Source organism: Oncorhynchus clarkii, chromosome 16 (genome assembly GCF_045791955.1).
Source record: "Oncorhynchus clarkii lewisi isolate Uvic-CL-2024 chromosome 16, UVic_Ocla_1.0, whole genome shotgun sequence".
NCBI lineage: Eukaryota > Metazoa > Chordata > Actinopteri > Salmoniformes > Salmonidae > Oncorhynchus > Oncorhynchus clarkii.
In genome coordinates this window covers 46400101-46412547 of record NC_092162.1, presented here as the reverse complement: position 1 = coordinate 46412547, position 12447 = coordinate 46400101, and the positions used below count along the sequence as shown (strand labels likewise).

General features: G+C 41.5%; 1 protein-coding gene across 2 annotated transcripts; it reads left to right on the top strand.

Annotated features, from left to right (window-relative positions):
- Positions 1–6577: 6577 nt before the first annotated feature.
- Positions 6578–10710, top strand: LOC139367660 (acidic mammalian chitinase-like). 2 transcript variants are annotated; one of them, XM_071105935.1, is made up of 12 exons: positions 6578–6605; positions 6818–6890; positions 7539–7568; positions 7817–8021; positions 8164–8220; positions 8383–8548; positions 8740–8864; positions 9009–9138; positions 9268–9450; positions 9707–9823; positions 10004–10136; positions 10248–10710. In XM_071105935.1, exons 2-12 carry the CDS (start codon positions 6866–6868, stop codon positions 10541–10543), a joined length of 1467 nt encoding a protein of 488 aa, XP_070962036.1. In that variant the 5' UTR covers positions 6578–6605; positions 6818–6865; the 3' UTR covers positions 10544–10710. The 2 variants fall into 2 exon arrangements, with proteins under 2 accessions (XP_070962036.1, XP_070962035.1); XM_071105934.1 differs by lacking the exons at positions 6578–6605; positions 6818–6890 and having other exon boundaries at positions 7511–7568.
- The last annotated feature ends 1737 nt before the right edge of the window (positions 10711–12447 follow it).

The window sequence follows — 12447 nt, the reverse complement described above, 5'->3', positions numbered from 1 at the left end:
TAGAAGTGGCCATCCAAGAAGACTCAAGGTCATTGGCCACAGTTAAAATGACATCAATTCATGTTATATCTACAGTAGCCTTGATTGGACTCATGTCAAAATCATACATTCAAAATCTTAGCTAGTAGTCATCATCAATCAAGTCTACAATCTACTGGCAAATAATTTTCAATCCTTGTCATATGAAGCAAAATTATAGATAAAAGATATCAGTGCTCATCGGCCATTGGACATAAACATTACACAAGTTGGAAATCACAAATTAAACAATGGTTTGGAAGAAATCAGTGGCTAACTGCAAGCATTGCAAATCCATCACTAACCTGCTATTCAGTGGAGTGGATGTGTGGTCTAAGTCTGGGTTTAAGGGTCTCTTTTTCAAGCTTAAAAGGATAAACATTCAGCATTGGTCATGCAGTCAATCCAGCATGACTTCTGCCGCTTTAAAAACAACTGGAAACTCAGAACTGGGAAATTTCAGACTTTAGTGAGTTCAAGACAACTGGAAACTCTGACTGGGAAAATGCATTTTCAACGATCATGCAACTCGGATTTCGAAGTCCGGAACTCGGCCTCTTTCTAGAGCTCCAACCTAAAGATCAGTAACATCATCATTCGACCTTGTCATCATTCGACCATCATTCGACCATAAATTCAGAGAATGCCAGATTTTGATGACAAAATTTGCCCACAAAGGACCACACCACCTTCCTGTTCAAGTGACCACAACACAAGGTTAGTCCAGAAATGTATTGTATGTTGCTGCATACATTATGTAATATGCCAGAAAGATATGTACAATGCATTCAGAAAGTATTCAGACCCCTTGACTTTTTCCACATTTTGTTACATTCCAGTCTCATTCTAAAATGTATTAAATATATTTTTCCCTCATCAATCTACACATAATACACCATAAATAAAAAGCAAGAAACAGTTGAAAAACTATTGCAAATGTATATTTAAAAGAAATATATATATATATATATATATATATATATATATATATCACATTTACATAAGTATTCAACCCTTTACTCAGTACTTTGTTGAAGCACCTTGGCAGTGATTACAGCCTCGAGTGTTCTTGGGTATGACGCTACAAGCTTGGCGTACCTGTATTTGAGGGGTTTCTCCCAAGCGTCGCTGCACAGCTATTTGAAGGTCTCTCCAGAGATGTTCGATCAGGTTCAAGTCCAGGCTCTGGCTGGGCCACTCAAGGACATTCAGAGACTTGTCCCGAAGCCACTCCTGAGTTGTCTTGGCTGTGTGCTTAGGGTCATTGTCCTGTTGGAAGGTGAACCTTCGGCCCAGTCTGAGGTACTAAGCACTATGGAGCAGGTTTACATCAAGGATCTCTTTATACTTTGCTCCATTAATCTTTCCCTTGATCCTGACTAGTCTCCCAGTCCCTGCCACTGAAAAACAACTCCACAGCATGATGCTGCCACCACCATGCTTCAGCATAGGGATGGTGCCAGTTTTCCTCAACATGATGTTTGGCATTTAGGCCATAGAGTTCAATCTTGGTTTCATCAGACCAGAGAATCTTGTTTCTCATGGTCTGAGAGTCTTTCGGTGCCTTTTGGCAAACTCCAAGCGAGCTGTCATGTGCCTTTTACTGAGGAGTGGCTTCCGTCTGGCCACTATACCATAAAGACCTGATTGGTGGAGTGCTGCAGAAATGGTTGTCCTTCTGGAAGGTCTCCCATCTCCACAGAGAAACTCTGGAGCTCTGTCAGATTGACCATCAGGTTCTTGATCACTTAACTGACCAAGGCCCTTCTCCCCCGATTGCTTCGTTTGGCCAGGCAGCAAGCTCTAGGAAAAGTCTTGGTGATTCCAAACTTGATGGAGGCATCTGTGTTCTTGGGGACCTTCAATGAGGCAGAAATGTTTTGCATACCCTTCCCCCAGATCTGTGCCTGATACAATCCTGTCTTGGAGCTCTATGGAAAATTCTTTCAACCTCAATGCTTGGTTTTTGCTCTTATGTAGACAGGTGTGTGCCCTTCCAAATCATGTCGAATCAATTTAATTTACCACAGGTGGAAATAAATCAAGTTGTAGAAACATCTCAAGGATGATCAATGGAAACAGGATGCACCTGAGCTCAATTTCGAGTCTCACAGCAAAGGGTCTGTATACTTGGGTAAATAAGGTATTTCTGTCATTTTCTTATTTTTATAAATTTGCTACAATTTCAAAAAACTGTTTTCACTTTGTCATTATGGGGTATTGTGTATAGATTAATGAGGATTTTATTTTATTTAATCCACTTTATAATAAGGCTGTAATGTAACAAAATGTGGAAAAAGTCAAGGGGTCTGAAAACTTCCCAAATGCACTGTATACTGTAGCTACGAAAGCAATACTGAGTGTATGTTGTGTAGTAAGGTGTTAGTAGCCCGTGTGCCTCACCCTAATAATTTAGTCGCATTTCCCCTAATAATTTAGCCTACTGTTCTGACTTGTTGGTGCACATGTAGCCTGTTTTAGAGAAGTGTAAGAGCTTCCATTGTCTGCTTATATGCCCCCTTCATTTATCCCATGGTTCTGACTTGGTGTACAGGGAGAATAATGTAAGGACAGTCCATGTTCTGAATTATGTCGCTGTACATTTCAAAAGTGCTGAACAAATAGTTAAATTGATTATGTCCGTCTAGCTCGCTCATTAATGTCTTAATTACGGATTACCTCTTATACGCTCGTCGTCCCTTTATGCTATATTTTGTACATCTCAATTGTCAATAGAAACCACATTTGATCAGAGTCCTGGGTTCGCGCCCAGGCTCTGTCGTAACCGGCCGCGACCGGGAGGTCCGTGGGGCGACGCACAATTGGCCTAGCGTCGCCCGGGTTAGGGAGGGCTTGGTCGGTAGGGGTGTCCTTGTCTCATCGCGCACCAGCGACTCCTGTGGCGGGCTGGGCGCAGTGTACGCTAGCCAAGGTGGCCAGGTGCACGGTGTTTCCTCGGGCGCATTGGTGCGGCTGGCTTCCGGGTTGGATGTGCGCTGTGTTAAAGAAGCAGCGGCTTGGTTGGTTGTGTATCGGAGGACGCATGACTTTCAACCTTCGTCTCTCCCGAGCCTGTACGGGAGTTGTAGCGATGAGACAAGATAGTAGCTACTACAACAATTGGATACTACGAAATTGGGGAGAAAAAGGGCTAAAAAAAAATAAATAAAAAAATAATTAAAAAAAGAAACCACATTTGTTTAAGCAAGTCAGCCATGTCAGCTATCTTTTTTAAAAGGCAGTAAAGGAGCCTGAATAAACTGTTTCGCTGCCAAACAAGGCTCCCCTGATAGCCAGGTTTAACAGTGGTAAGTTGTTGGGACTGCTGTTGGGACTCTGCTGTTGGGACAGCTTTATGTAGGCCCTAACAGTTTGTGGGCACCGTTATAGTCCAATTAATGTATTGTTTAATGTTGTGTTGTGGCTTTGCTGGCATGCATCTAAAAAAAAATGGGGGAGTTTGCCCCACCAAGATTTACATACTAAAATTGCCACTGAATGGGTGCAATACTCAACTAGCGCCTCTATAAACAGTTGTACACGAGACTGACTGAGTCCGGAATGCCCACTAACTGGGGGACACAGGTGTTCCCAAGCAAATCCACCACCTTTTCTTAATTCCAGGCACACAAGATGCTGTGGTTGGAGCCTGATAGTGTTCCTCTATTCTCATGCTCTGCATTGACACTGGGTTGGTACAGCATTTTAACAAGAAAATTAAGGTTACAGCCTATGGTATTTATGACGTGGTGAAAAGTATATAATTTTCAAGTGGGTGTGGAAGTGTGTGCGTACGTGCATACATGTTGATGTGGGTGTGTAATATTTCTACTAAGGGAGAGATATTGACTGGATCGAGGAACACACTGATACGTTTATCATGTTGATAAAAGCAGTGACACCTGGTAGAGGAACTATTTATATGATGACAAGGGTAGAAAAACCTTAATGAATGATTCTTTGCTAAATCACTGGTTTAGGCCTGGTAGGATTGCTAAGTAGATTTGAGCTCTTTATCTCTACCTGATGGCAGTAAATCATAGTACCATCTTCAGGGCACTGTACCCTTGACTAGTTTGTCTGTTGCTTTGTCTCAACATTGACCTGTGAATCTTAGCTGATGTAATTGGCATTGTATACATACCTTTCAGGACTGTGGGCTGCTTCAACATTCTTCAGAGATTGGCAGATTTCATCTTTAGCCTTTAAAATGTCTAAAACACAGACCTAAACACCCCCCTAATCGATGTCTCTGGGACCATACTGTACCTACCTTATTTCCCCTTGTGCACCTTTATTGTATAATTGTTATATGTTGGCCTATGGTTTATAGAGTATGGGTTTTAAATTCTATGAAGAAGGCTAATGTTTGCACTTTGTACACTAGCATGACAAGCAAAATAAGAATTATGTTTTGCTTACTAGAACTACAATGTGCATTCGTATGGCATCCAGTCATTTCTGTCTCTTTTGCTAATCATTAATGTACCTTGTGATTTTTTACAATATTAACCGATAGAGATGTACTTTGTACTTATGGTCCTCTAATGGATTGACTCTAGTCTCCAGACATGCTCATGTTACTGGCAACATTGCAACTCAATAATCCCTGACTGGGAAGTTCATTACAGTATGCTGTGTGCACCATTTAATTGAGAAAATTATGATACTGTACTTTACACATCTAACTATGATGGACATGTGCTGCTGACTTTAAGCATTACCTGTCATTACAGTAACTTTCATGGTCGGAATATTATTATGATTATGACAGTGTGATATCATTATGGTACAACAATAAAAAAAAATCTTATGTCCTTTCTAATTAAGCTCCTAGGTGTAGTTAATGTGAAATGTTTAAATCCTGACAGCCTGATAACAGAGCACATTAGAACAGTGTTTTAATCCAGGAAGGGGGAGAATACTGTAGGTTCTGAGTAGTTTCTTAATGGGAGCAAGAGCTCAAGCTGCCTGGTGATTCAGGGCTGTAACAGAAGCCTTATCTCAGCCATAAAGAATAGAGTTTTCACTGGGTTTTCATTCTCTTTAATATCCCGGCACTTGTACATTTCTCTAATCTTACCGTCTGTGGAGTCTTCTGTGTATGGAGTCTATTGTGTGTGACTGTTTGCTGACCTGTAGAGACAGGAAGCTGACTGACATTCAAGATCACTCACAATCATTCACACATGATCAACCTGGATGGTCAGTCTCCTTCATGTATGGAAACATGTATGGCACATTTGCTACTATACTGAACAAAAATATAAATCATCTTGCAACAATTTAAACGGTTTTACTGAGTAATGTGTTCAAATAAGGAAATCAGTCAATTGAAATAAATAAATTAGGCCCTAATCTATGGATTTCACATGACTGGGCAGGGGTACCAGGCCCACCCACTGGGGAGCCAGGCCCCCACAACATTTTAGAGAAGTAAGCTTTTTTTTGTACATATGGAAACATTCTGGGATCTTTTATTTCAGCACATAAAACATGGGACCAACACTTTACATGTTGCGTTTTTCAGTATAGACTTGAATAAATAAAATGTAAACGTAAGCAATGTTGCTGGCCTTTTCTAATCTCCGGAGTGATTGGGCTATATTAAATAGACTACAAGCACTTTATTCATGTAGCAACACTTATGATGCCATGACAACATAATCAGACCTCTATGAACTAAATAAACAAATTGTTACATAAAGATTAGAGAAATGTACAAGTGCCGGGATATTAAAGGGAATGAAAACCCAGTGAAAACTCTATTCTTTATGGCTGAGATAAGGCTTCTGTTACAGCCCTGAATCACCGGGCAGCGTGAGCTCTTGCTCCCATTAAGAAACTACTCAGAACCTACAGTATTCTCCCCCTCCCTGACTGATGCATTGGCTGTATTGTTCTGTGTTATGTGACCTCAAATAGTAAAACCAAGGACCAACCTTCCCAATTTCAACAAAAGAAGCAAAGGTAATCTTATCTTAAAACCAATCAATACTAGCATTTTTATGACAGTTTATCTTGTCGTGTCTCTCGTGCTATGGCCTGGAGCTTGCATAATGTTTGTTTTAAGATTTTGAGCCTTTTCTGTACTTTTTTGTTTTCTTTGTTTATGGCGTGAACTTCACATCAAAGATATCCAAGAGAAAGGCCTACAGAAGCTATTATGTGTGAATGAAAGATGACTACTACAATAGGTCCAGTTCGTGGAATATTTATATTCAAACTAAAACCTCTTAACTAGTTAAAGAAGATTGAAATGTATTTGCCGACTGAATGTTCCAATTCCACATTGCTAATGCAGAGGATAGAGATGGTTTATTTCACCCTCAATATCAATCATCCATGGTTGTTTATCTGACCATAAAGATAGGTCTATCTCTTGTACAATTCAGACAGGTTATATCCTTAAATGAAACTAGCATAAACGATGACACTGATTAATACCAATCAAGAGCAAACAATCTCCCCCAGGTTGCCACTTCCTGATACAGGTATGTAGCCTTTGGCCCAGGCGTATCAGAACGGTATAAAAGGTGAGCTGTATTGTCTTTCAGACACCAATCCAGTGTCTCACTGAGGACCAGGTAGGACTTGGGCTATATGTTTTTATTAACATTATTATTGCATTATAGTTTTACTATCACCCGACCATCAGTTACAAACTTTTAGGTACAATAATTGCAACACATTCAACTTGAAGCTGGACAGTGCAGACGCACTCGGACAACCTTAGCCACACACAACATTCTAACCACCATGGTTTGTTCTATTAAATGAAAATGCTTATTTTTTCCAGGTGCATCTTCGGTTTTGTAAGGAGAGGCCGTGTAACTAGAAACTCATCATGGCCCAACTAACACTTCTCGTTGGTAAGTCAAATTCTGGCAATGGAATATTTGTATACTTTTTCAGTGGTGTAATGTACTTAAGTAAAAATACTTTAAAGCACTATTTAAGTCGTTTTATGGGTTATCTGTACTTAACTATTTATATTTTTGATTTTGATATTTTGATATTACTTTTACTCCACAACATTCCTGAAGAAAATAATGTACTTTCTACTCCATACATTTTCCCTGACACCAATAAGTACTTGTTACAAAGCGAGGTCCATACAGAAATGGTTTGTTGAGATCGGTGTGGAAGACCTTGACTGGCTTGCACAGAAGCCTGATCTCAACCCCATCAAACACCTTTGGGATGAATTGTAAAGCCGACTGCGAGCCAGGCCTAATCGCACAACATTATTGCCCGACCTCACTAATGCTCTTTTGGCTGAATGGAAGCAAGTCCACGCAGCAATGTCCCAACATTTAGTGGAAAGCCTTCCCAGAAGAGTGTAGGCTGTTATAGCAGAAAAGTGGGGAATAACTTCATATTAATGCCCATGATTTTGGAATGAGATGTTCGACAAGCATGTGTCCACATACTTTTGGTCACGTAGGGTACTTTGTTAACTGCAAGCAAATAAGCTTGTTTGATTAGTCTAATGAACAAATGTTTCATTTCTGTTTCAGGACTGTCCGTTTTGATGTGTCTTCAAATGGGTAAGTTTTGTAGTTCTTACAGCATTACTCTTGATGTCTATCCAAACTTAATTGTACTGTAGCTACCACAAATAGGATATCGTTAAGTAACATTCATAGGGAGAAAATAAATAACTTACTATTGAATAACAGTGCTCAGTACATAGCATACAACATTGATACAATCCTAGACAAAGTCACTGTCAACGTCTCTGTCTATCACTTTGTTCTGATGGGAGCCTGATACTAGTATTTTAAATCCTCAACAGTGTCATCAACCAAACTGGTGTGCTACTTCACCAACTGGTCCCAGTACAGACCAGGCACTGGGAAATATCTGCCGGCCAATGTGGACCCCAACCTCTGCACTCATCTGATCTATGCCTTCTCAATGATCAACCACAACAACGAGCTAGTCACCTACGAGTGGAACGATGATGTTCTCTACCAGTCCTTCAATGGGCTGAAGAAGCAGTGAGGTTTAGCTGCTGAGCTATATGATGTCTTATGTTCTCCATCAGCACTTTGTGCATATACAATCATTATTACATATTCACATTTCTCTTTAAATGCATTGAAATTGGATGTGTTGATGAATCTTTCTTGTCTTGGAAAGAAATCCTGCACTGAAGACCCTGTTGGCAGTTGGTGGATGGAACTTTGGGTCCAGCCAGTGAGTATTGTTGTCATATAGCCATGATTAAGTTGTACATGTTTCAATGTATTTTACTGAAAGAAATAAACATGTTCTTAAGTATCTATTGGTCATTATGCTTTTCCAATGAATAATAACAATTACAAGTATTACGATTACTGACACTGAATAACTTTTCAGGTTCACCATCATGGTGTCAACACCTGCCAATCGCCAGAAGTTCATCCAGTCATCCATCAGTTTCCTGAGAATGTACGGCTTTGATGGCCTGGACCTGGACTGGGAGTACCCTGGAGCACGAGGGAGCCCCCCAGAGGACAAGAAAAGGTTTACACTGCTGTGCAGGGTCAGTTTGACATTCACAGCCACAGTAGTAATAATCAAACATCTGGAAAGCATTATATTTGGATCCTGAGTAACAGTTTTAATGGGGCACCATAATAATTATGTTCAACTTTAACTGATCCAGCACAATGTCGTCATAATATTATTTCAGACCATTAACAAAATACACTCTCATTTGGTTCTGGGGTCCAGGAGTTGCTCAAGGCATTTGAGAAGGAAGCCGCTGACACCAGAAGACCAAGGCTGCTGGTCACAGCTGCAGTGGCTGCTGGGAAGGGAAACATTGATAACGGTTATGAAATTGCAGAGGTTGCAAAGTGAGTTCAAAGGTTAAAACAGAGGGCCTTCATTCACCATAGGTGATTGGTATTGTAATAATTATTGTGAAGGTTCATCATTTACCAGTTGGTGTTTTCCATGTTACATTTCGTGACCTTTGGCCTTGTGTGACGGTGTAACAGATACTTGGACTTAATCAATGTGATGTCCTATGACATGGGTGGAGCCTGGGACCCATTCACACGCCACAACAGTCCCCTTTACCGCGGTGCTTCAGATGCAGAGGAAGGAGAGCACAAGTATTTCAACGTTGTGAGTAAAAAATATTGAACTTTACAATATTTTTTAAACTATTTTGAAACCATAAATAATTTAGAAACCATTTTAGAAACCGTTAACTATTTGTCAAATAGTTGTTGAATGTTTACTCCTTTTCCAAAGGACTTTGCCATGAAGTACTGGAGGGACCAGGGCACCCCTGTTGAGAAGCTGATGATGGGTTTCGCCACCTATGGGCGCACATTCCGCACTGTCTCTGCAGACAATGGTGTCGGAGCCAGAACGAGTGGACCAGCCTCTGCTGGACCCTATACCCGCGAGGCCGGCTTCTGGTCCTATTATGAGGTCAGGGAGAGAGGTCAAAGTTCAAAACTACAAATACAGTTTTCTCTAGTGGAGCGATCTCCCAACTCTACCAATGTGGAGTTAATTAACATGATATGTTTTGGAACCAGGAGATTGTGAAACACTTGTAGGATGTAAAAAATAGATTAACACAATACATCAATGCACACTTTCAGTATACTGTACTCAGGGCCAATTCAAAACAAAGGTATTCTTTATGTAAAGAATACTCATGTTTATTTTTCTTTTCCACCAGATCTGTACTTTCCTGAATGGAGCAACTGTTGAGTTGATTGAGGATCAGATGGTTCCCTTTGCCACCAAAGGAAATGAGTGGGTGGGATATGACAACCGAGAAAGCTTTGAAATAAAGGTACGGTATCGTATTACTTAATACACTGCCAAAAGGAATCTCCTTTCAGTTGATTGCTGTAAATTCTAGCAGTAGAATGTCTATTGCTCATTTCAACCCTAATATCTTTGTTATTGATTACATGGTGATTGGTAGAAGGCTATATGGTTTCGGGAAATAAAATATTTGGTCATTTTATAGGCACGCTATCTAAAAGACAACAAGTTTGGAGGGGCCATGATCTGGGCTCTGGATCTGGATGACTTTGCTGGACAATTCTGTGGGCAGGGCAACTATCCCCTGATCAGCCATCTGCGTTATCTTCTGGCCTCAGGTACGCAGCCATTACTAGAGCACTGAGGTGTATGTCTCATAAGAGGTTTGGTTGGTATAACAATGACATTGTATCATTCCACGCTTGACAATAACACACTGTGTTTTATAGATTTGCCACCCCTTCCTTCCACAACACGTCCGCCACCCCTACCTTCCACAACACGTCCGCCACCCCTGCCAGGAACTACCACCAGCAGTGTGCCCGCCACCACCTCCACTCCTCTGCCCGGCAGTGGCTTCTGTGGGGGGAAAGCTGACGGCCTGTACTGTAACAAGGAAGACCTTAATGCCTTCTACCAGTGCGCCAGTGGACACACCTACCTCCAGAAGTGCGCCGCTAACCTTATCTTCAACGAGAGATGCAAGTGCTGTGACTGGAATTTGTATAACACGAGCCCGGCATAGGTGTTTTCTGTTAATGTACACATTGTAGCCTGAGTACCTGATATACTGTATACTGTTTACCTCAGTTTCATGGTACCAAGGCTAGTTTAGATTTAAATGATAAAATATCCACTCCAATTACAATGGAATAATACAAAAAATAAAGTAGTTGTAATGTTTTTACGTAATGGTTATTGATGCTGCTTATTGTGACTCGATTCCCAGAGATTGTAATCTCTTCCTTTCATTTGAAATGTTTGAAACCTTTGTTTGTTGTTACACCGTTAACCCAACTGTAAAGTACTTCCAAGTAGTTAGTATAGGTCACGCGTCAAACTCATTCCACAGGGTGTCTTCAGGTTTTCGCTCCTCCCTTGTACTTGATTGGTGAATTCAATCAATCAAATGTATTTATAAAGCCCTTCTTACATCAGCTGATGTCACAGTGCTGTACAGAAACCAAGCCTAAAACCCCAAACAGCAAGGAATGCAGGTGAAGAAGCACGGTGGCTAGGAAAAACTCCCTAGAAAGAAACCTAGAGAGGAACCAGGCTACGAGGGGTGGCCAGTCCTCTTCTGGCTGTGCGGTTGGAGATTATAACAGAACATGGCCAAGATGTTCAAATGTTCATAGGTGACCAGCAGGGTCAAATTATAATAATCACAGTGGTTGTAGGGGGTGAAACAGGTCAGCACCTCAGGAGTAAATGTCAGTTGGCTTTTTATTTTGTATTTTTTTTATTTTACCCCCTTTTCTCTCCAATTTCGTGGTTTCCAATTGTTAGTAGTAACTATCTTGTCTCATCGCTACAACTCCCGTACGGGCTCGGGAGAGACGAAGGTCGAAAGCCATCGTCCTCCGAAACACAACCCAATCAAGCCGCACTGCTTCTTAACACAGCGCGCATCCAACCCAGAAGCCAGTGTGTCGGAGGAAACACCGTGCACCTGGCGACCTGGTGAGCGTGCACTGCGCCCGGCCCGCCACAGGAGTCGCTAGTGCGCGATAAGACAAGGATATCCCTACCGGCCAAACCCTCCCTAATCTGGACGACACTAGGCCAATTGTGCGTCTCCCCATGGACCTCCTGGTCGCGGCCGGCTGCGATAGAGCCTGGGCTCGAACCCAGAGTCTCTGGTGGCACAGCTAGCACTGTGATGCAGTGCCCTAGACCACTGCGCCACCCGGGAGGCCGTCAGTTGGCTTTTTATAGCGGATCATTCAGAGTATCTCTCCTGGGCCAGACTACACTCAATCATAGGACCTACTGAAGAGATGAGTCTTCAATGAAGACTTAGAATTCGAGACAGAGTCTGCGTCTCTCACATGGATAGGCAGACCATTCCATAAAAATGTATCTTTACCGGAGAAAGCCCTGCCTCCAGCTGTTTGCTTAGAAATTCTAGGGACAGTAAGGAGGCCTGCGTCTTGTGACCGTAGCGTACGTGTAGGTATGTATGGCAGGACCAAATCGGAAAGATAGGTAGGAGCAAGCCCATGTAATATTCTGTAGGTTAGCAGTAAAACCTTGAAATCAGCCCTAGCCTTAACAGAAAGCCAGTGTAGAGAGGCTAGCACTGGAGTAATATGATCACATTTTTTGGTTCTAGTCAAGATTCTAGCAGCCGTGTTTAGCACTAACTGAAGTTTATTTAGTGCTTTATCCGGATAACCGGAAAGTAGAGCATTAGAGTAGTCTAACCTAGAAGTGAAAAAAGCATGGATACATTTTTCTGCATCATTTTTGGACAGAAAGTTCGATTTTTGCAATGTTACGTAGATGGAAAAAAGCTGTCCTTGAAACAGTCTTGATATGTTCGTCAAAAGAGAGATCAGGGTCCAGAGTAACGCCAAGGTCCTTCACAGTTTTATTTGAGACGACTGTACAACCATCAAGATTCGTTGTCAGATTTAACAGTAGATC

Bases quoted from the DNA above. Each gene is read 5' to 3' on its own strand.
- LOC139367660 (XM_071105934.1), top strand. From the start codon at position 7,511: ATGAACAAATGTTTCATTTCTGTTTCAGGACTGTCCGTTTTGATGTGT. The intron at 7,569-7,816 runs GTAAGTTTTGTA...AATCCTCAACAG, and splicing joins TTTGATGTGTCTTCAAATGG to TGTCATCAACCAAACTGGTG. The intron at 10,137-10,247 runs GTACGCAGCCAT...TGTGTTTTATAG, and splicing joins GCGTTATCTTCTGGCCTCAG to ATTTGCCACCCCTTCCTTCC.